The sequence below is a fragment of the Rhincodon typus genome, chromosome 21 (assembly GCF_021869965.1).
Source record: "Rhincodon typus isolate 14 chromosome 21, sRhiTyp1.1, whole genome shotgun sequence".
Lineage (NCBI taxonomy): Eukaryota > Metazoa > Chordata > Chondrichthyes > Orectolobiformes > Rhincodontidae > Rhincodon > Rhincodon typus.
Window position 1 is genome coordinate 12,328,261 of NC_063352.1, and position 24,710 is coordinate 12,352,970.

Consider the following 24,710-nt stretch of genomic DNA (forward strand, 5'->3'; position numbering starts at 1 on the left):
AGTTTCTTGCCATGTTAGATACACATTTGTAATCTGACATAAAACTGCTATTATCTTTGAATATCTAATTACTGCAACAGAGATGTCATAACTGAAGTCTTAGGTGCCACATAAAAGTGATCTTAATAACTGGATAATAAACAAAAAGTCAACTATGGATCAAGTGTGGTGAATTGTGAAAGCAATGCGATTGAGGAAGTGATACTAAATTATGTGATAGGCCTGCAGATGGCACTATAGGATCAGTTTACAAATGATGAACATTAGCATCTTTTGACTAGTCACCAACTACAGATATTGCTATTTTGTAAGTAGATTGCTATTTGCAGCAAAATGCACATGAACAATCTTACGGGCTCTTTCCTGATTAAAGAAATAAGTTAAATCAATTATTAACTACATCACAGGATATATCTAGCTAAATATTAATGTTACTCAAATGTACTGTGAACTTCACGGAACTGTGCAAGAGGTGTGTAAGCATCACAAATTGTTTTAAAAACCCTAATCACAAACTGCCCAAAGGTATCTTCCTTCTACCTTTCTCCTACCCCCATCTTATTGGTGATGATAAATTGACTGTTACCTGCTTCACTACAGATTGCTACCACCAATGAATTCTTTATTATTCTGAACATCAACATTTCATTCAAAAATTCTTAAGGAAAACTATCTCATATCTTAAAATTACGTTATACTATTCATGTAGGGGATAAAACACCTGAAGATTACTAAAAACAGAAACTGAAACAGTTGCACAGATTTATTTCACCAGGCCAAATAACCAAAATATGGCTGCCAAGAAATACTTGAACGCGCAGCAGTAATTTCAGACCAATTAGTCATTCAAACAACACCTTGAGAAAGAGAAAATAGGCAGGAATCACTGTTTTTTCAGAAGTACGAACACATTGACCAATGCAAACAATTCAGCGCTTTGTGGAATAGGGAGGAGTTTACAGATTGCCTTTCCATCTACTACATTCACCAAAAGAGGCCAATTATGGAAAAAGAATAAATTTAATAAGGTGGAATAATAGGCAGAGTAAAACAACTTACTATGGTTTTACAATGCATTAGAAGCATAAGGGCATAATGCAAAAATAGCCAAATTTTCAGAATTCTATCACCCAAGATGCCATTCAGATTGAGAAAAACAAAGCTGAGAGGACATGTTAGCCACGGTCATGGCCAAATTGGTAAACACAGGAAACATCCTGGTGATGTGGAAATGCTGGTAGCATGCACCATCACAGAATCAACTTTGATAGATATTATCCAGGTTCTTTGGAAAAGCTAACATGAAACATTAATTCTCCTTGAGATGACAGTTGTTCTGCCTGACTATAAATCTGGATAAGCTGTGGACACTGGTCAGTAAACAGACCTGATTAAACTGTGCCAAGAAACCTGAAGGACTGGCACCTATTATTGATGGTGTACATGCTGGTTACTATAAAGTTTGGACAAAGGCAGGCTGCCTGAACAACCAGTCATTGACAAGGCAAAATTCTTCAGCTGGAAAGCTAAAAAGAAAATCAAAGGAGTCAGTGGAGCCTGTATATTGATGGCAAAAGTTTTATAATTGGGTGTACTAATACGTTTTTAAAATTAAAAGTAATTTAAGTCTGGATGCACAGATTTAAAAATAAATGTTTGCATGTTTAAGTTCTCTGAGGGGACTAATGTAATGTATTGAAAGATGTACTTATGATATCTTGAATGAATTTGTGCAACATTACATCATGGGGATCTCCTAATTGTACTACTTCTGGCTTATTTTTGGTTATCAGGGTCTCTGTTGCCACATAGCAAAACTATATAAACAAGAATAAAATACATTGCAACAAGTGAGAAGGCCAGACAAATACTGCCTTAAATTTGCATTTAAAGATTTCATTTTAGTCTGATGAGTTAAGATGCATTTAAGTTATGGTTTAAATTCTCATCACAAAACTTACCGCTCTTACGCGTTTTAGCCGTTCTTCCAGCTTTTCCTCCGCCTCTCGTTCTCGCAGTACACTTTCCAGGCGACTGATGAGTTCCGCAGCAAACTTCTCTGGTTCAACGTGGATATCCTTTGGCATCCGATACGTGCGCTAGGTAGATCAAGAGATTACAAGTCAATAAAGGGCTGACATTGATACAATTTTCTGAAAGAACTGCTCTCACAGCAAGCCAGTAAAATATTGAAGTGAGCTAATAGCATTTCAATTCATGTTGAAAACGCATGAGAAACAAGATCCAGCTTTACAAGAATTATGAAAGCGACAGTTTCCCTTTCTAAAATCAACAAAAAAAATCACTTGGAGGTTTCAACTTTATACAGTTAGCTTAGAGCAAAATGGTACCAAATGAGCACAGTTAGTGTATCTGGAAAATGCAAATTGGAAATTACAGAGTAAGTTGCACAGAAAAAGGACAAATTTATATAGATCTAATGCATTGCAGAGGAATAAAAGGCAAGACATGAAAAAGCTTCACAGCTAGTGTTGAAATGGATACTAAAGTTGGTCTGCAACAATATATCAACAAAACCAAACAAATTTCAAATCTACATTGATTTGTATGCTAATGCTGTAGCAAAGAAAATTGTAATGAAACCTTGTGTGTTGTATCAAGTTTTAGTTAGCAAGAGACAATCAACATTTGGAGGCAGTGCAAGGAAAAGGCATTATCTCTGATACCAGGTATCAGACCATGAATGAAGACTAGAAAAACTTCACAGAATCACAGATCTAACTGCACAGGAGGCACTCAGACAGTCATTTCTGCACTAGCTCTCCGTAGGAGCAATCAACCTGTGGCATTCCTCCTTTTCAGGTAGCAATCCAATACCCTATTCAATGCACTGATTAAACCTGCCTCCACCACACACTCAGGCAGCACATTCAAGATTCTAACCAATTTAAATATCAGGCAATTGATAAAAGAAGCAATGGCAACATGAAAAATATTTTTTCCACGTTGGCATTGCTTCTTTTATCAACTACCTTGTATCAGTTCTACCTGTCCTTGATCCTTCCACCATTGAGAAAGGTTTTTCCTCATCTACTTCTAATAGACGCCTCAGTTTCAACTATGATCAAATTTGATCTCATCCTTCTCTTTTCAAAGGAGAGCAGTACTAATGCCTCCAATCTATCTACATCCCCGGTCATTGAAAGCATTCTTGGGAATTTTTTGCACTCACTATTGCCCTGCATCTTCCCAAAAGTGAGGTGACCAGAACTAAACACAATACCCTAACTGAGGCCAAACCAGTGTCCTATGTAAATTTAACATAACTTTCTTTGCTTTTATACCGGATACTTCCATTATTAAAGCCTGGAAATCTGTATGCTTATTAATTAGTCTCTCAACATGTCCTGCCACCTTCATTGATTTAGTAGTACATACTCCCTGATCCCTCTGCTCCTGTATCCCTTGTAGATTTGTGGTCTATTTCTTACATTTTCCTTTGCAATCAAATTGTTTCACAAATCTACTATTTTCCATCCATTCCATCAATCTTCGAAGTTCCACACCATCTTGATGAAACTTGGAAGCACTGAAAAGTTTGAGATCATACACAATGTTGAAAATGTGCCCTGAATACCACGCCTCAGGTTATTACAGTAAAATTCCCACTATACGGACGATAAGCATCTGGAGTTCTCATGCACCTGACATCCAAGATTCAAAAGGGGAATTCCTGATGCTTGGGATCCAGATAACGGGTACTTAACTGGAATCAGCGACTGGAAGGGCATGACGGATCAGATGCTTTATTAAAGCAAGTTTAATGCTTACCTTTTTGATAAATGTAGAATCACCTATCATGGCCAGACATATCGATATGTACGAGTGGCCCCGGCTGCTCTCTCTTAAAACGCACATTCCCCTCGTGGCAGCAATGGGTTGACCCACCACTAGTACTGCTCATGCACCTGTCAGGTTCAGCCAGCTGGCAGTCCCCTTCTCCACGTGTACTGGATATCAGGGAGATTACTGTATTATGTATCAAGAAGTCAAGGATCCTAACACCAACTGCAGGGGTATTTTGCTACAACCATTCCTCCAGTCAAGAAAACATCTTTTAGCTACTGCAAGCTGCTTCCTAACACTCAGCCAAATTTGTATTTATGTTACTAATACTCCTTTTATTCCACAAACTTGGGCCCAACCCATAATGCAACTATCCGAGATGTCATCTTGTTAGGTCTTGGAAAGTGTTGTAAAGGAAATGTAATCCCTGTTGAAATTAAATGGGACAAAGGTTATAGATTCAACCTAGAAAATTTAGGACTAATAGACAAAGTCAAATGGAGCAGCCCGATTAGCTAAGGTGGATTAAAATACATAGGATAATTGTGCAAATGTCAAGCTTCACATAATATTGGTTGATTCAGGATTTCATTACAAGACAACTGACAGAAAAATGTGGCATACAGGGAATAAAGTTATACTGCTGGAGCTGTGTTACAACATGGACAGGAAAAGAGGAGCACGTTACTCACTGGCACCTAAACTGTCAGTTAAACTTCTGTATTAAACATCTTACACAAAGTAATCTTTGTTAACATAAGTGATTAACATTAAAACTCCAATGAGTCCTACTAAAATCTGCTTTATACCTGTTAGATTGAGAAATAGCCTCAAGGTGGCCTGATTCTTACTACCTAAATCCAGTTCAGGTAATTTCAAATACTTTATAGTTGAGATGTGTGTAAAATTCAGATTTCTTTGCATTGGCACACACTATGGGGTCTAAAGCCAGGTCAGTATACACAGCATCCATGAAACATTTTAAGATTGGGTTTGTATTCCTTGGCATTTAGAGGAATCAAAGGAGATGTTAATGAAAGGTACAAGACTCTTTAGGGGGCTTATCAGGCTACATATGGAGAGGTTTTCGCCTTTCCTTTCCACTTCTGGGAGAGTCTAGGGCCAGACAGCATAATATCAGAGTTAGGGTTCTCCAATTTAAGACAGAAGTGGAGTTTTTCTTTGAAGGTAGTGAATCTGTGGAATTCTTTACCGTTGAGGCTGTGGCAGAAATAGATTTCTAATTAGTTAGGGTATCAACAGTTACGGAGAAAAGGCTTGAACATAGAATTGAGCGTTATCAGATCAGTCATAATCTAATGCAATGGCAGATCAGACTTGATGGGTGAATGTCCTATTTCTGTTCTTACATCTTATGAATCAGATTCTGGGGATAGGATGCATCTTTGAAATTTGTGACTACATTACCATGCTTAGCCACCTTGGTATGAGGTTTGTGCAGAAACAGTACTTACAAACTAAACTATTAACACTTAAATTGCACCACTGGCAAAGTTATGAAAATGCATATCGTTAAAATACAATAATGTATTTCATCCTGCACTGCTGAAATTGGATTATTTTTAGGCTGTTCCGAGTTACTTTCTTTTTGGGCCTTAAAGGTCCTTAAAGGTGGACTTGCAGGTAGACTGGATGGTGAAAGCGGCCTATGGCATGCTTGACTTCATTGGTCAGAACATTTGCGTATAGGAGTTAGGACGTCATGTTGCAACTGTAAGGCCACTTTCAGAATACCGTGTTTAATTCTGGTCGCCCTTCTATAGGAAGGATGTTGTTAAACTTGAAAGGGTGCAGAAAAAGATTTACAAGAATGTACCAAGGCTGGAGGGTTTGAGTTATCGACAGAGGCTAAATAGGCTGGGAATTGTTCCCCTGGAGCACAGGAGACTGTGGGGTGACCTTAGAGGTTTAAAAGGTCATGAAGGGGATGAATAGGGCGAATATCCAAGGTCTTTTTCCTTGGGTGGGGAAATCCAAAACTAGAGGACATTGGCTCAAGGTGAGGGGGGGAATAATTTAAAAGAACTGGAGGGCAAACAATTTCATTAAGAGGGTACAGTGTGTATGGAACGAACTGGCAGAGGAAGTGGTGGAGGTGGGTATAATTACAACATTTAAAATGGCATCCGGATGGGTATATGAATAGGCAGGGTTTAAGAGGGATAGGGGCCAAATATTGGCAAATGAGACTAGGTCAGATTAGGATGTCTGGTTGGCATGGATGAGTTGGACCAAAGGATCTATTTCTGTGCTGTATGACTATGACGATAATGAATGTGTCAAACCTGATTTTCCCTTCATTGATTTATAGCTGTACTGTGATCATCAAGTTTAACAGGGTTTCACAAGTAAGGATCACAACAATATGGTCATAAATTTGTATGAACTGTAACTTCAGAAATTTAAGCAAACACTGCTACAGTTGGATGGTAACTTCAGCTGAATTACAAGTATTTAAGTTAACAAATGAGACGCTGTAGTTTTGAAGGGAAAAATGTCAATTCACCCAGTTAGACTGGTTAAAAAAGTGTTGGGGAGAGTTATGTATATTTAGATGAAAAATTACTTGCACAAAAATATTCAAAGTTGCTGTAGCAGCTTTAGGAAATAATAATTAGATAGTGAAATTATTCTGCAAATTCTATGCACTGGTTAACAGCTACATCTGGGACAAACAGAACAGCAGAATGCTCTTTCAAAACATAATCGGTTTAATTTTAACCTAAACCACCTGTGGGAAACTGACAGGACTAGAATGGCTGAACCCAGAACTCAAAAGTGCACTGTCTGAAATCAATGCAAATCAATCATTAGACAGGGGCTTAAAATGGGTATTTGATTCAATTCACTCAGTTTCCTGCTAGGCGGGTTGGCTAAACTTACATTATTGCCTAGATGATATATGCATACACATATGTAAGTCAGAATATTACATCAATAACCACTGAGGATGATTTTCTGAGGATTATGTAACAACATTCATAAAATGTGGCTTTTAATTAAGTTTATTTCATTATACGCAGTGAACACAGGAAATCTTCTCTCCAGCTCCCTTACACCCCCGCAGTTACAATTTACTATAATGCTGAAACCTTTTTTTTGTTACTCAGTGTCCATTCTTCACTTTTATTGAGCTACAGTGCTATTTGAGAGACCTTAATTGTGAGGATAAAAGCCGGGAATTTAACAGCATGTTGTGCCCTTCTTTTCAAAGCTGACATTTATTTTTCCCTTGCTTCAAGTTTAGCTTTTATGCCAATGTTCTAAAATATCTCATTGCTATAGTTGAAATATCAGTAGATTTACATCTCAAATGATTCAGTGCTTTGAAGTCAGATGAAGGGCTTCAGAGATTTTGTGTAAATTGTAACATTTTATTGTTAAGCTATGAAGACAAGCTAAGATAACCTACTTGGATATATCTTTTATTTCAGATCTAACTTGTGGCAAAGCCAACCAATTTTCCCCTATTCAGTTTCATCTTTTTAGAAGTGATGAATAAAACAGAATCACATCCGGATAAGGCTGATCAGTCGAGGCTTCTCTACAGCAACCATGCAGTAAAAGCAGCAATGTGAATGAACAGAGGGCTGCGCAGCTGGGAATAGCCAGTGCCCAATCGTTGTAGCTATTCACAAGCAAATGATCAAAGCTGAAGACTAGGTCTTCTGCAGCTTAAGGATGAATATAATCTAATTTAAAGCCAAAGCTAACTGAACTCCCTTAATAAGATTAGTTTGATGGTGGATTTACTTTTGCCATATTGAATGTGAACAGAGTAGAGATTGAGAGAATCCAAGCTGCTTCTGGTGAAGAACTTACGACTGTACTGATGGAATTAAACCCAATCTGATTATCCTTGCGCGAAGCTATCTCAAGTCAGAACAGCTAGAAACTAACTCTCTATTATGTCATTGGCAGAGATTTCTTACTTCAGCGAAGAACAGTGCACTGACATTCGACAAGTTTAGGATCATGATAAATAAAACTGTGGTTAATAGCGACACTGAAATGTCTCATGTTACTCTAGTTTTCCTAACCAATTAAGGCACAAACCTTCAAATACTGAACTCAAAGTTGGAGTGCATATAGTACAGATTATGGACTACAACCTCAGACTTGTTTAATTTTTTTCACTTTGGTTACAAATTCACAATTATACACAAATAGTTCTGTATGGCTTCACTCGTTTACAAACAGCAGCCATCTCCATTCCTTGGAATCTGCTTAGAACTTGGTTCCAGACCTCTAACTTCATATAATGATATAAATGGCTAATGCAATTTTTTTTTGTAGGTTCGGCAAAACAAAGACTCAATTGCACAGTAATGTGGAACTGTTCAACATTAGTCGACATCAGAGAAGCAACAAATCTAAATTTTCAATGTAATCTTCTACAGACATGTTGTAGATATCAAGAGGTTGCCAGTACATCATACAAATTGTTCTTTAATAATTTTTTTTCTACTGGTTTGGTAACTTAAAATTTGTACAGGAGATGCGAACTGACAATGAATACTAGGACCATTATATCCGTTAGTCACCCCGTTCTTAGTTACAGCACAGTTCAAACATGCAGTAGATAGTGTGGGAATACCAGATTGGAGACCACTTCATAATACCCCAATTTTCAACACTGAACTAGATGCTGAAATAAAATACAATATCGTCTTCACAAATACTTTTATTCTTTGCACCTAAAAAATGGGAGTAAATAAAAATACTTGTTCTGATTTTTTATTTTTCACTGCATGGTTCTGGCTTGATCTTAAAGATACAAACAGCTATTTTGAACTGAAAGAGATGACCTCACAATGATAATTAATGTGAACCAATCACAAAGCAACCAATTGGAAAAGACTGCATTAATTGGTAAACAACACATGGTAGAATTAGTTCAGGTTCACTGATCAAAGGATCCTTCTGAATCCTCCTGGTTTTGAGATCAAATGTTTTAATAGAAAAGTTACTTTAAAGGTGAATGGCCTTCCCCAGCATCTTGCATAAATTTGATCTTTTTTGCTCAAGCGGAACATCTTAAAAATTTAAAATATATATCATAACACAAAAGTAAAAGTTGGGATATTTATGATCTCGTTTTTGAAGCTGATATACAGCTAATATTATCTCATGCACAAACACGAGATCTCATCTGTTTGCATTTATAGGACTCATCATGAATTAGTTACAATGACATAAGTTGAGCTTTTCTTTGGCATATATACATAAATATACATCTTAGTTGTAATAAGGAATCACTGTCTATTTTAGACCCTTATCCAATTAAATTTGCAGGTTTAAACATAGCTCTTAAATAGTAGCGCTCCACAAAGCTGTGTCATACGTACCTATCTCCAGGAGGCCTATAACAACATTTAGGATTTGAACTCCTGTAGTTAACTAGGAAAACACCAAAACAATCAATATTTCTTTTCCCCAATTGACTTCTTTTCTGTTTCCACATTCCCAATAGTTTGTGTCTCCTGTACCAGAAATAAAAAAGAATTGAGGGAATATTATCCCACCGTTCCTGGCACTCAAACTGGTTTACATCCCAGTTAAAGGACTTAAGTATTTGTAGAAATACACACCCTAAGTGTTAAAATGCATGAACTGAACAAAAATCAAGTTGCCACAAGATATTAAAAAATTGCTCTGGTAAAAGTCCTGATCAAAAAAAGGCCTTGAAGACTCCTACTGAAGTGTACCTCACCAAACTTAATTAATCTTTAAAGTTAAGTGCAGTACATTTAGCTAGCAACATCCGGCAACAGGGTACTATTCTTATACCAGTACCGATAAAAGACTCATTGCACTTGTAATAATTGTTCAATGGGCAATTCTTAAATGACAAAAAGATGGCTCTAATCAGGAGGATCAGCCACTGGTTTTCTTTCTGCTTTATGTAGGGAAGTATTTGTCCCTAAATAATGAAGTAGTCATCCGTCAATTTATCACTCAATTTAAAAATGTGTCTTTGACACAGATTTGTGATTACAGAAAAATATATCCTGTAGAAACTGTTCACAGCAAATATCAAGAATCTTTGGTTATGGACATTATGCAAGGAATTTTACAGAAGAAACGTGTACCTTTACTGAAGCAAAAATGGCTTGAGAAAGGATTCTATCGAAAATGACAACTCTTTTGGTCTGTTAGTGAGTGCCTTGGTATTTTCCGTTTGTGTTTCAGATTTTCAACACCTGCAGGCTTGCTTCTGCTTTTTAACTCTTTTTGCAGAACGCATACAAAACAAACTCCAATCTAAATACAAGAATGCATTTCACTACATTAGTTGATGCTCCAAGTCAGCCACTGTTTGCAGAGTTTGAAGATTTTGGTAAATATTATGACAACAGGAGAAATGACAAAGAACAATGAGATGAATTGGGCTTAGTTAAAATCTACCTTTCTGTTGAAGACTTTAAAGAGCCACACTCAAAAATGTTTTCTACTCACCTGCAGAAAGTATATTTGCAGGTGTAATACTTACAGGAATGTGAGGTAGAGGCACTCGCCCATTTGCTTTGGCACTTTCATGCATCTCCCGCCGATGTTGTTTTCGGATTCTATATGGTGGAATTCCATCTCTGCACAAAAAAAAAAGGCAGTTTCATTAAACCATAGCAGAATAAGGAATTATGAGATGAAATTATTCATGCCACCTTGGAAACTACGTCTGAGCCAAACAATATTTTACCAAAACGTACAATAGAAATACAAATGGATACACACTGTACCAGGAGAAATGTGCTGAAACTATAGCAAAGTTTATTCAATTGGATATTCAAGCAATCAATCCACATCATTATTGCGCTTCTCATAATATTCAACTGAAAAAAGGTAGCAAGAGAAGTAAAACTAGAAAAATAATAAGGCCTCTACAACAAATAGTTTCAGACAAGTAGCTGTGACTGGATTTTTTTTTCTCCTGCACATAGAGGTCAACTTTAGCAAAAACAGTGACACACTTCCAGAAATAGTATGGTGTAAGCTGACTTTCCAGGCCGTGTTGTAAACACTCATGTGCACAACAATTAGAAAACTTGCCCTTTGAAGCTGCTCATTTAAATCATTGGGCCTCCACAGTAACAACACTACCAGAAATAAAGTTTATAGCAGTTTAAGATATACAACTCTTGAAAACACTGATCTGTGAAGAAGCAAAACAACCCAGTGAACAGATTCATGTGTGCTTGAAGAATCCATAAGATAAGCAATCGGCACTATTCAGTAATCATTTTCAATAAATCACCAACCTGAATCAAGTTCTCTACCCGACATTGCCAAGATATTGCAAACAGTGGTGGCTATATTTAAATTTCCCATCACTGAACACTACCTATTAGTATTGTTTATCTGAAAACAATGGCAACTTAATTTTATTCAACTTTAATTAGGCATAGAAACTATAGGTCATTCATGAAAACATAAAAGTTGCTGGAAAAGCTCAGCAGGTCTGGCAGCATCTGTGAAGAGAAATCAAAGTTAAAGTTTCGGGTCCGGTGACCCTTTCTCCTGTTTTGTTGCTCCAAGTTTAGAAGGTAATCACTACATGTATTTTATATTCATTAAATCTGGCCTTTAATAACGTACTTTATGTGTAAAGCGCAAATAGTATTTTTTAAAAAATGTCCAGCAAAGAACCACAAAAATGACCAACGTTGACAAGGCACAAAAGATGAGAAAGCAAATAATGTGAGATATCCGGCAATATTCATCTTGTAAGAAAGAGTACCAAATATGCCACAATTCTGTATATACATTTTTTCTACAGAAAATATTACATTCTTAGATATGTTATGTTTGTATATTAGTTATATTATTTTATATTGGGGTTCATGTGAAAAGAAATGAGTCAATTTAAATAGGAAATCATGAGATCATGAAACAAGATAGTGATTTGGATAATAATAATCAGAGTATGTAAAGAAGGGAGAGTATACATTTAGCAGTGTATGAGTAGATAAGGGCAGTAATTGCAAGAATGGTAGAGAGACAGTTAAAGGCTCTCTCATTGAAAGTGTGCAGCATTTGTAACAAAATGGATGAGTTGTTAGCATGGATTGAAATAAAAACAGGCTGGTGGTTACCCTGCATCCACAGTGCCCAAGTCTGGGACCAGAATATTGAAGAGTATGAGATATTTGCAAAGAGATGAAGAAGTATCTCTATTAACAAATAATGCAATTGGTACAGTAGTGGGAGACCAAATTAGCTCACAAGAACAAGATATATAATTAATTTGTATAGAGCTAAGAAATATGAAAGATAAGAAGTCGCTTGTGAAAGTATTCCACAGGCCACTTAACAGTACACTGTGACAGTATACAGGAAGAAATAAGTTGGACATGTACCATACCACAAAAATCACAGCTGGGTTCAATCTACATGCAAATTGGGTGAATCAGGTCGGCAAAGATAGCCTAGAAAACACATTCATATTGCAAGCTAATGTAACACCTTTACCCAAGAATAGAGTGAGACAGAAAGCAGGAAGACTAGAGGTCACTTAATCTAACATCTCTTATAGATAAATTGCTGAAATCCATTAAGGAACCAAAAATAGGGTACTTAGAAAAGCCTCAGCAAGATCAACATGGTTTTATGAAAGGGAAATTGAGCTTAACCAAGTTATCAGGGTTCTTTAAGGAGTAACAATAAAGGTAGATAAAAGGGGAAACTTGAAGACATGATGCACTTGGATTTCCAAAAGACATTCGGTAAGGTACCATCAAAAGGTTACTGCACAACAATATGGTGAAGGAATAACAAGCGTGGATAAATAAGTTAGTTAACAAATCCTTAATAATCCTAACAGGAAACAGACAGTAGGAACAACTGGGTCTTTTCGGATTGGCAAGCTGTAACTAGTGGTGTGTCATAGAGATCAGTGTTAGGGTAATTAAAACAAAGAACTGCGGATGCTGCAGACTGAAATAAATGAACATAAAAATTGCTGGAGAAACTCAGCAGGTCTGGCAGCACCTGTGGATAGAGAAACAGAGTTAATGGTTCGAATCCAGTAACTTCTTCAGCGTTAGGTCCTGAACTATTCACAACCTACATCAATAATTTAATATCAATAAGTATCATGGGGGAAACATGAACTTGTCCACTTTGACAGGAAGTACAGAAAAGCAGTATCTCATTTAAATGGATAGACTGCACAATTTAGTGGTATAGTGTGATTTGGGTACACTGGTACATCAATTACAAACATTAGTATGCAGCCACACCAAATAAATAGGAAAGCAAATTTTGGCATTTATTGTGAGAGAAATTGCATTTAAAAGGAAGAAAATGTACAGGGCCTTGATGAAACCACAACTGGTATAGCTTTGGTTTCTTTATTTGCAAAAGGATATTATTGCTTTTGAACAAGTTGGCCCTTTACTCATTGAAGTTTAGAAGAATAAAGGTGAGAGTTTACTGTAACATGCAAGATCTTGGGGGCACTTGATAGGCTGAATGTTTCCTCTTGTGGCAAGACTAGAACCAGGCAACACAGATTAAGAATAAGTGGTCTCTCTCTTTTCAGCCAGAGATGAGAATATTCCCACCGCCCCACATTGTCAGTATGTGGAACTTTCTTCCCCAGAAAGCAGCAGCAGCTGGGATTTTGCATATATTCAATGCAAAGTTCGATAAATTTTGACAGATAAAGGGAGTCAAGGGTTACGAGATGTATACAGGAAAATGGACTGCAGACCGGAACCTGATCAGTCACAAGTGGATAAATGACATATTCCTGCTCCTGCGTCCTACATTCCCTTAGTACATTGAAAAAGCAATCAGCTCGGAGTTTCTAACACTGGGTCAAACTAAAACAGCTTTAAGTCACTGGCAACTTACTTATACTTTCAAGAAAAACCATCAAAGTGAATGAAAAATGGAAATTTGACTTAAGAGTTACCCTGATAAATTATTTTATACTTCCTCAGGATTGTTGTTGGATACAGCAGTTAAAATTAATTATATGGGTAACTTTAGTTATAAGGATAGGTCTGTAACAGCAGGATGAAGATCCATGTTACCCCAGCATACAATAGATATATATAGAGTTTGAATTCCCACATAGGGGTGCTGGGAAGTTTTGTTTTACACTTCAACGCCATCCTAAAGAGAAGAACATGTCTTTGTTCACATCATCATGGCAAACCACTGATAATGGCCTCTAATCTATCCAGTTTCAAACACATGTTCTGTCCTGCTGTGCTGGCTTTGATGTTCCCTTGGATTGATTCCCTAGTGCCACCTCTGAACTTGAAAGGTTTGACTATTTTAACATTATTTGCCAACTCATCCATTAGCAGCAAGTTCAAACAAAGCCACATTTGGATTCATTAATTTCACTTGCCCCTCCTCCTCCTCTTTAATGAAGTACAGCACAATGCATGCTAACATTTAATCTCGAAGACTCCAGGGTTGCACCTATGATTAATGAAAGTAGTGTCATATGTGCATATTTTATTTTTAAAAAAGGTACAAACATTTTTATGTAGCAGCTAAGTTATGGGATTTAAAATCATTGGGTTTGTTATTTTGTAAACAACACTTGTTCAATTCTATTTCAGAGTGACAGGTATTTTTTTCCACTCAATTTTGTAAAATTGCTCCAGGCAAAAAAAAGTTGACAAAGATGTAACAAAACAGATGCAGGACACATAAATTACATACATAATTTGAATTGAAGAGACCTGTATTTTTACACAATTGCAATAACTTTCAGTAATTAATATAACTTTTTTGAAGCAGAAAATCAAATCCAAAATATTCTAACAACAGAACATAATTAATTCACTGAAGTTAATTCCTTTACAGGATATCACCTATCTAGAACTGCTGCAATCATGTCACTAACACTATCAGTCTTGTTGCACTACACATTTTACCAAACAGCAAACATTGCTTGCAGTTTAAATTTGAAAATTTTTTTTTAAAGTGACATTAAAAATTGATCCTTATTGATTGGTTTAATACCAGAATATCTAAACTATCAAAAAAATTAAACTGTAACAATGGAGCACTACAAGTCACATTTTATTTCAACAGCTCAGCTGGAGGCATTGTATAGCAAAATGGTGATGCGACATAGTTATGATATGCACTACATGCATTTACTTTGGCCATTGCTCTGGCATTACCTAAAGAAAATTCAAATTAAGTACCAATAAAATGCCCATGAAACATGTAAACTGATTTTTTGTTGGGAGGAGGGGGCACAAAGATGGGCTCAAGATGCTGGAAGTAGCTGACATTTTCATTCCTGCTCATTGACCGGCAACTGCTACTCAAGTTGTATGCAAATTGCATGTTTATTTATAACAAGGACTGAACTGTTAACGTGTGGGGCTAGGGGGTGGGGGAAAGCATTATTTCAAAACCTTATAAAGACTAATCTCCAGGGTCACTGTACATGGCATGTACAGTGGGATGTTGTGGCATGCTGGTAAATTAGGCTAAAACCACTCAGTCTAAGGAGAAGCTGCAGAAAGAAGTCAGTAGAAGGATTACTAACAGTAATGTGAAATTTGTACAATCGATAAAAATTTACCGAAGGGGCTCTATTTAGTCAGAATGGTGGAAAACTTGCACAATATAGAAAACTTGCGGAAAATGAAGGAAAAATATCATGGAAGTCACTGGTATTAACAATGTCATTCCAAGGTTAACACAAAGCCAAGGCAATTGGGAAGACAATTAGGGAAAAATTAGAAGAAGTTGAAAGATGGCATGAGTAGATGCAGCAATCTGTACATTTAAATTTTTCTCTGTAAGTATTATACTATTAACTTTTAATTATGGCATTATATAATAGCATAAGAAAATTATATGGTTGATGACAAGATTTGAAAATAACTTCTGATCAGAGAGACAATTGAAAAAAAGTTTTTTTCACATTACAGTGTATTCAAGGTCAGACAACTCTACAATGGCAGGCTAATTAGATGGACTTATTTTGGTGATATAAATTTACCTCCATTTACTGGGATATCTGTTGTCACATTCTGAATTCCTGTAAATTTTCTAGCATTAACTGTCCTATACAAACCATTTTAATACTATTACAAGCTTCAGAGAGAACACATACCTGATTGTTTAAATATCATGCAAGTAACCATAATCTGCAAAAATGTTTCATTGTTAAAGTGACATTTTTGGATGAAATACTACGTGCAAGATATTTACTGACATTAACTGAAGAGCAGGGTGTTCTCCCATTTTCCCAGGCAACAATTCTCTTATAATTAAAGCCAAAGACAATTAAATTGGTCATCGATCCCATCAGCTGCCACATGACAATGACTGCACTTCGAAAACTAAGTTATTGACTATGAAACAGTTCCAAAATTTTCTGTTTTTTTATTTCAAATTTGAAGCATTACGTTTTCTCCCCCCAAGGTAGATGGGAAGAAATGGGGAATTTACCAGAGAATTTCATAAGGAGGGAATGGAAGTCATATGATGAGTGTTCCACTATTTATTTATTCAGTTTACATGAATTTCAACCCATTGCCCCAAAATCCAAACCATTTCACATGAATGCATTCCAAATTTAGAAAATGCTGCAGAAACTCAGCAGATATGAGAGAATGCAGAGTTCAAACTTCAGAGTTCAGAAATGTCACTGGACTTGAAGCATTACCTCTGCTTTTGTTCCACAGATGTCACAACTGTCGAGTTTCTCAATGTTTTTGTTCCAGATCATTAGCACTACAGTTCTTCACTTTATTTTAGCTTAGCAAATTTACATGTTTTTATCAACCTATTCTTAAATATTTTTAAAAAACATCTTCCTGTTTAAGGTTTAAATTACAGCAGGAAAACTTTCATAAAGAAACATCCTCTTAAAAATAACTGGAACTGTGCTGACTACACTACATTCAAATTTGAATTGTTGTTTTCATTAGAGAATAGAGACCATAATGATGGGCTAAGTACTGGCCACTGAGGAAAAATGGAAATGTGAATTAAAATGCTAACATCTCCTGCCCTTCTAAATTATCAAAAGATTTATTTCTATAAAACTGGTTCTGGAGATCTCTTTGGATAATGTAATCCAAGTTTAAAGAACCCTATGGGCATACAACTTTAAACACAAGATGCATATCAATTTTTAATTTTCTGCAATAGGATTTTAAGAAACACAATTTCTTTAACGGGAGCAGTATCTGATTCCAAACACTAGAATGCATGCACTTCCAGTGAAACAATCATACCAATAGGTTTGCCCAAGTCTAATAACCTGGCATCCGAATCGCTTTCATATTGCTCAATGCCTTCCTTACCAGCTAGCCAGCAACTCTCCCAGGAAACCTCAAACTACAGATAAACTTCTTCAAAGTGTTTCACAGTTCACTGAATGAGCACAACGAAGGAACATCAAACTTCCTTTTTTTGGGTGTAAACCTCTACCCAGAATGCTAAGAGCTATGTGTAATGAATCTCTTTCCATCTCTAGCTTTTATCTGCTCATTACATAGGCCCTGTTCCTCTTAATCTCCATATAAAAAAGAACCAATGCTCCCCGCAGATCCAGACATGCTGAGCCCTGGTCTGTGAAGAATCTAAATCTAATTTTATGCTGAATTCTGCTTATAATGTTAACCCTAGCTTGTTTATAGCAAAAATGATTCTATCTTAAATTGTGTCAAAAAAGCTAAATAATATGAATTCAAAAATAGCTCAGAATAAAAATAAAGTTTTTTCCCCAAGTTAGAAAGCAGAGTTGACTTTACAAGCAATTCCAGATTTTGTTTTACATAAAGAAGCTGTGAATTTTCTGTGGCATAGCCAATGTAAAGTCAGTATTTTTAATAAGGGCCTAGGATATTATCGTAAGAATAAGCATGAATTTATTAACTGTCACCATTGTGATACAAAGCTGACAAAACGTTCCAGCACTGCATATGTGCAGTAAAAGATGGAAAACAGAAAGTTGCTGTCAAATTAGTCACTCCTCCACAGCTTTGCTCTAACAATACCATGCCAAGCACCTCTGAATTCAAATATGTGCAAACTATGAATTTGTGGTATGTATCAAACATGCTGGAAAAAGTATGTTGAGGCTTACTTGTTCAAAATTGAACTGTTTGCAATGTGGCGAGCCTTAATTATTGCCACAGCACCTTTTTGACAGTAAAAATTAACTTTTATAATGTGCAGTCTCAGTCCTTCAGCTTTATGATTTTTAAAAAACTGCATCTCTCAATCCCATCAAAATTTTTCTTTCCATTTCTATTTCACTTACTGTACTTCATTTCACATTATATACTTTCAGATTCTGTGGGCTGTATTTTCAATGGTGAGATTGGACAGGAAAGGGGCCAGAAATTTGCAGAAGGTGTCACTGGTCGTCTACATTTTAGTGACAGGCTTGAATTTAAAAAAAAAAGTGAGGGTGACCTGCCAGTCCCCACACTTCTAATTAATTGCTTGCTGAGTTCATTATAGAACTCCTTAATAATATGATGAGTAATGGATAGTAATTTTCAAAATGGCCAGGATGGAGAACTCAGAGGGTCAGCGGCACAGTTGAATGTAACTCTTGAGCACACAACAGAGGCAACAGCTCTCATAATACAGCGTAACAACTTCATATTAAAAAGGTAAATGTGAAACAGAGCTGTCATGCAGTGGCGCAGAGCTGTCAGTGCTAAAGCTGAAAGGCTTGATTTTGAAAGCAGAGTGTCAACTGGACTGGAGAAGAATGAGGCTGCTGGCATCAATGGCAACCTCAAGCCACGCCTATTTGGTCAGTTTTGCTGTTGCTCTTCATCCAGGTGGTCAGTAAGATACAGCTTTCCTTTATGCTGCAGTCTTCATCAGGGCCTTAAAAAGGGAGGGTTCAGAAAAATGGTCAGGACTACCCAGAGTTGCAGTCCAAAGAACTACAATACATGTAAATAGACGAAGAGGGAAAACAGACAACAGCAATCCCGGTTATGGCTGCCATTTGTCTTTTCAATTATCCCTCAATGCCTAGAACCCAACTCCTGCTTCAACCAACACCTTTAATTAGGCACCAAATATGCCTCTAGGCCCTTATTGACTGCAGCTTTAAAACCGTGACTTCCGATGTGGTGAGGGATCAGAACCTAGGAAATGTTCCAAGCACTGGGTTCCCAATCTGGAATGAACATTTGACTCTGCTTGCCTCATCATCGATTCTTCAATCTGTTTAGTGTAAGAGTTAGTTTTCTATCCTTTTCACACAAGTCCCATCTTTCCTGTAGAGGACAGTGCACTGTATCAGACACCCAGTGAGTGCAAATTACTGCTCAACCACAAGATGTCTGTGGGCAGATGTAAGCATTACGAAAAGTGAGCATTATTTTTTTGCTACTGACCACAAAATTCCGTCCATTATACTATTTCATGCACAGGTATTATTCTGTTAGTAACACCTGGCCGTGCATGAACTCATCTGTAGTTTTAAAATATGCAATATAAATTGCTCAAAGCCTTAATTATTAAGTAAACAAAGTGTGTGATTATAAAGTTTAACCATTGCCTAGCTAGGAAACAATGCAAATTGGAATGTAGTCTCTGATCATTGGACATAATTGTTGTTTGCTTGTACTAGTGAGTTTTCTCCTCTGCATGATAGCAAATGCATTTTAAGATAGTTTTGCATTTTCAGTGTGATGTTTGTCTCTACTAAATGGATCTTCCATGACAGTGCTTGTATTAAGTCAGATGATGTGTTATTTTATGGGACTAGGATTTTTTTGTTGCTTTATCCATTTCAGTTGAAAAAAAGCCTGTGGATTTGCTATCCAAAAGCAACAATTAGGTACAGCAGTCTTCTACTTTTCAGGTTGTTATGCTTTTTTGTGCTTTGTTCATGCTAGCAGCACTTCTACCTTTGCATTTGTGCAAATGGTTTTGACATTTGCATGCACTGTAATTTAAGAAATGGATGTTAAAGTGTTGATCTGTTCATGCTACACATTTCTATGTCACGTCAAATTCAAAGGGGGACAAAAAAATTAGGGTTTTCAAATGGAGTGCTCGGAAATCTCACAATCACAGCTGTCTCTTATACCTTATTCAAATGCAGTGTCTTAAATCCAAAGGATGTTCACTCTCACTCCCCCCCGACAGGCAAAAACTGTAATCCCAGACACTAGCCTACAAACATCTATTACACAACCATTACCAATCTGGGCAGGCAGATGGGAATTCAAACCCTGAGGCTATTAACACATCAAGACCAAATGTCTTAACAATTCTGGGCACAAACCACTACAACCCAAAATTAGAGATCTCAAAAAAAGGGCAGATGCTATAAATCTGAAATTAAAAAATAAATGAAAATACATTAATCAATTTTTAAATATGTTTTTTAAACATACATTTTCTGATTTTTAATTTGAAAAGTATTTATACTGAGTTAGCCATAAAATCTTCAACTAGTACTTCACAGGGTAGGACGAGATATACAAAACCTTGATCTAAAATGGATCACAACTCACAACCTTCAGAGACAATTAAACAAGAAAGTAATTCTGAATTCCCGAATTTACAAAAAAAAAGTTCTACTACAGTGAAGAAATTAGTTATTTTGAATCTGGAAAGACTTCAAAAACAAAACTGAGTAACCTGCTGAAAAATCTCTCACAACTGGCCATTTGACTTGTTGTAACAACTTGACATTTAGCAATGACTGAGTACAAGTTAAATGTATTTTCAAAATTTCCACTGTGGAGGTGACGTTGCAAAATTTTGAGAAACAATTGCATAGTCTCCACAAAGCTCGAAGCTCTTGATGGCCGGGCTCAAAATTGCATGCTATCGGCTCTTTGCCGTTAAAGACAGTCACAGGCAACCTTACACAAGATTCAACAAGACTAGATTAAGAACTTCTAGTCTCAGACAATGAAACATTTTGCATTAGATAAAAATCATTATTTGCTCTAATTGACTCAGTGTATAACCCACAGACCATCAATGGCAATGTCAGCGACCTGTATGGAGTTGTTAATGTTGATGAGATTCAGAGTCGGTGTTGTTACTCTCGTCCATGATTAGTTTCCAACTCCAGTTAAATATTTTTACCTGCTGTTTACATATATCATTGCATATACCATATAAAATGCTGGGGATTTCACTGGTCAATGCTTATTCCCTTTAAGCATTGTACAAGGTAAAGGAGCATGAAAAAAATCTCAGCAGAAAGAGCCAATAAGATACAAGATTACCTCCATTTACATTTTATTCATTATACACAAGCACTTGATACCATACATCACAGTCATCTCATGAATATGCTGGAAGACAATCAACACTGAGAAAAGTTTCCTTGGTTCATCAGGGGTATTTACTGAAGCAACAATCAGATGCTAGTACAAACACGGTGGTTGAAAAGCAACCAAGAGAGGTTTGATAAATCTGTGTTCTCCAACTGGAAGTTTCTCCCTGTACAGTGACTGCATCTCACGGAATCAGAAGAGATAGATGTTTTAAAGGCAGAAGGGAAGAACCATCAACATCTACTAAGCAGATGCTGCACTTACACCAAAAGGTGACAACTGGCAAACATCAACCAATACAGTCGAAAAGGAAAAAGTGTGGTAGATATAGGCTTACATTCAACTACAAAACAAAATATACACTTTGGTGATGAGAAAGAGAAAAGACATTCAATATTTAACAAAAGTAAATGGAAACGAGTTAGAATACACAAATCAATTCATTTAGGAAACACAGTATCATCCGATGTCAAATATATTACTGGCATCCAAAGACTAGTCAAACCAAAAGTCTGCTAACAAAATTAAACGACATTCTACGAAACTTCAGCTTGAATCTCGAAATGTGAATTTGTTTTAAAAAATATTGCATCTGGTCAGCAAAGAATTACAGATGTAAAGTTTAGAACACTAGGAATGACAAAGCAATGAAAATCATCAGTTTTGAGGGATGGCATTTAATAGAGATTGTAAGGTTAAACCGTGCGGAGAAAAGAACAAAACAAAAATTGACTTAAAATGCCAACTTTTTTTTGTTTCCACAGATCTGCTTGACACATTGAGTATTTCTAGTACTTTTTGTTTTTATTCAGCTTTTCAGCATCTGCAGTACTTTGACCTGGCAACTGAGCTTGGAACACAAGTTGTGTTTACAGAAAATTAAGCTATTGTGGGGATTAAAAAAAAAAGAGAATGTGGATCACATAGAAGGGTTTTAGATAAGATTCACAAATTTCAAAAGCAGGTATGGGCAATAAAAAAAAAATTACATTAGTACGAACAGGCCAATTTAGAATGCAGAAACAAAATGCATGACTACTGGAACTCTGTCATTGCCTGTGAAAATGAAAATTTTACTGATTTTAAGCATTTTGAACTTCAATAAAAGCTTGCAAATAGATGGTAATAATGGGGCTCAAGAAAAGATTTTTAAAAAAGCAGAACAACTTTTCCTTGTGTGTTGCACGAAACAATGAAGCACCGACAAGTGTTTTCCAAGTGAACGTAAAAACAAAATACTACAGATACTAGAAATCTGAAACAAAGACAGAAAATGCTGGAGAAACTTAGCAGGTCTTGCAGCTTTTATGGAAAGAGAAACAATGTTTTGAGTCTGATATGGCTCCACTTTGGAACAAAAAAGTTAGAAAATGGTATTTCTTATATTTTTGACAGAGGTAGAGAAGGAACAAAGGGAACAGATGATGTGGAGGTCCAGTACAAAGGGATTACTCATTAGAGCGAAAGAGGAATAGAGATGTAAAGTAGTTGTGACAGGGAGAGGGAGAGACAGAAAAACAGAGAGAGAAAAAGAATGTAAGAAAGATGGAGGTCAGATCTCATGAAGTCAGACTGGAGGTTGCCCCTATAAAGGAGATTGTGTAAGGTGAATGCTCATCTCTCCCCTCCTCACTGTGTAAGGCACCAAAACATATCTTCCAGGGGAAGCTGCGTTTCACTTGTACTTTGCTCAATCTAGTCTACTGTATTTGCTGCTCACAATGCAATCTCCTTTACATTGGCAAGACCAAACGCAGACTGCATTGTGGAACACTTCTGCCATTTCTAGGAATGACCCCGACCTTCCAGTTGCTTTCTATTTCAACAACCCTCCTTTGTTGTCATGATAACATTTCTGTCCTGAGCTTACTGCAATGTTCCAACAAATCACAATGCAAGTTTGAGGAACAGCACCTTATTTACTGCATAGGCACTTATAGCCTCTGGGGCTCAACTCCGAATTCCACAACTTCACAGCCTGATCTCATGACATTGGTCTTCCATTTTTCTTCCATTTCTCTCTCTTCCCCCAACAGGCCTGTATGGTTTGTGTTGTTTACTTTGCTCACAGCCAAGAGGATCTATTTTGATAGTATAAGCTTACGTCCTGTTCATAAACTAATAGTCTTCCTCCAGTAGCAGTCTCTTTAACATACTCTCTCCAAAATAAATAGAATTCTACTTCTTTAATCTTTTAAACCAGTGATCCTGGCTATATTGCATCCAAAAGCAAGAAGGAGGCTCGAAATTTGTTGATCTTTTTACATGATCTGATCACTAGGTGGTGTTTCCGTGTCCGAAGGCAAGTGCCTTGATGATTTCCTCACATCTTCAAACAATACCTCCATAGCAGCTCAGAACAACCTCCGAGACAAGCAAATTTTAACGATACCGATCCTCGAGTTTATTACCTTTTATTTGGAAGCCATATCTTCAAACATTTCAGTCAAGTATTAATGTGCAAGTCACTCAAAAAAATGGTGGGTCAGAAATTAAAGCATAAGAATAGGCAAATGCAAGCTTATGTGCAGACATTTTAAGTTGCTTTTTGAAATAAAACAACTTGCAATAATATTTTCTGTAATTTTGCACTTCTATGTTTAACGTGAAATATTCTTAATTGGTGGTAGCCACTTTTCAAATACTTTTGAAAGATTTTCCTAGCTTGGTGTCAATGCGTGTTAAATCAAATTGTAACTGCAGTACCGCCAACAGCAATGTGGTCTCTTCCCTTTCCCACAGTTTTACTTCTGCATTCCTCAAAGGATGTATTCATGGGCTCATGCTCATCTAGCTACTGTCACTTAGTGAAGCATCCAAAGATAGCGTACCAGCTATACCGATTTCAGAAGCTCTACCTGCCCAGTACATCTTTCAAACCTTCATGGGCTCAGGTATTAGATTGGCTGACAACTAGTCTTGAATAAGACAGGATTTCTGCCAAATTATATACTAGAAAGATTGAAGCGGTCATCACCAGCTCCCCAAACACCAAGTGTCATGCTGCTGCTATGGATTACATTACTTTGCTCAGCCACTGCTTCAGGTTATTATCTGAAAAGGTATTTTTCTAATTTTTATTTTACATTCATCCTTCTGACTCCACATTCTCTATCACAAGCTTCTACATCAAGCTTCATAACAACATGCAGATCAATATGCCACTGAAACCCTCATCCAAGATTTCCTTCAACGTCAAATTCAGCCATTCTAATGTACTTCTTACTAACTGTATTTTAACTTTTTGTCTTCATAGCTAAAAAATTACAAGCCCACATCCATCCACACTGATATCTACTGGAGAAATTCCCCCCCAAAAGAAAAATGAAATCAAATCTACAAAATGTCAACTGATAAACAGTGAAACACAAACTAATTTGGTTTCTTAACTACTAAAGGTTGATAACTATTGCAAATTTTTAATAACAGACAATACTGAAATGCTGCACAAGGCACAAATTGAAACCAGCAATCAGAATCGCTTATTTTAAGATGTGATTTTTACATTGCTTTTTCTGATGGGTAATCTAGTGCTCAAAATGCATGGGGGCTAGGGTAAATTCAACCATGAAAACTCCCAAAAGGCCCAGGGAAAAAAATGAAAATTACAGAGATCCCAACATC

At 36.6% G+C, this 24,710-nt stretch overlaps 1 protein-coding gene and 1 pseudogene across 3 annotated transcripts in view; one reads left to right on the forward strand and one right to left on the reverse strand.

Moving 5' to 3' along the window:
* axin1 (axin 1) overlaps positions 1-24,710 on the reverse strand; it is a 115,456-nt gene that overhangs the window by 24,588 nt on the left and 66,158 nt on the right. For all 3 annotated transcript variants that reach the window (XM_048609546.1, XM_048609547.1, XM_048609545.1), the window contains 2 exons: positions 10,322-10,418; positions 1,962-2,099 (listed from right to left, as the gene is read on the reverse strand). In XM_048609546.1, coding sequence (XP_048465503.1) covers positions 1,962-2,099; positions 10,322-10,418 — 235 coding nt within the window. The remainder of the gene's footprint in view (positions 1-1,961; positions 2,100-10,321; positions 10,419-24,710) is intronic.
* Positions 1,136-1,585, forward strand: LOC109935792 (annotated as a pseudogene).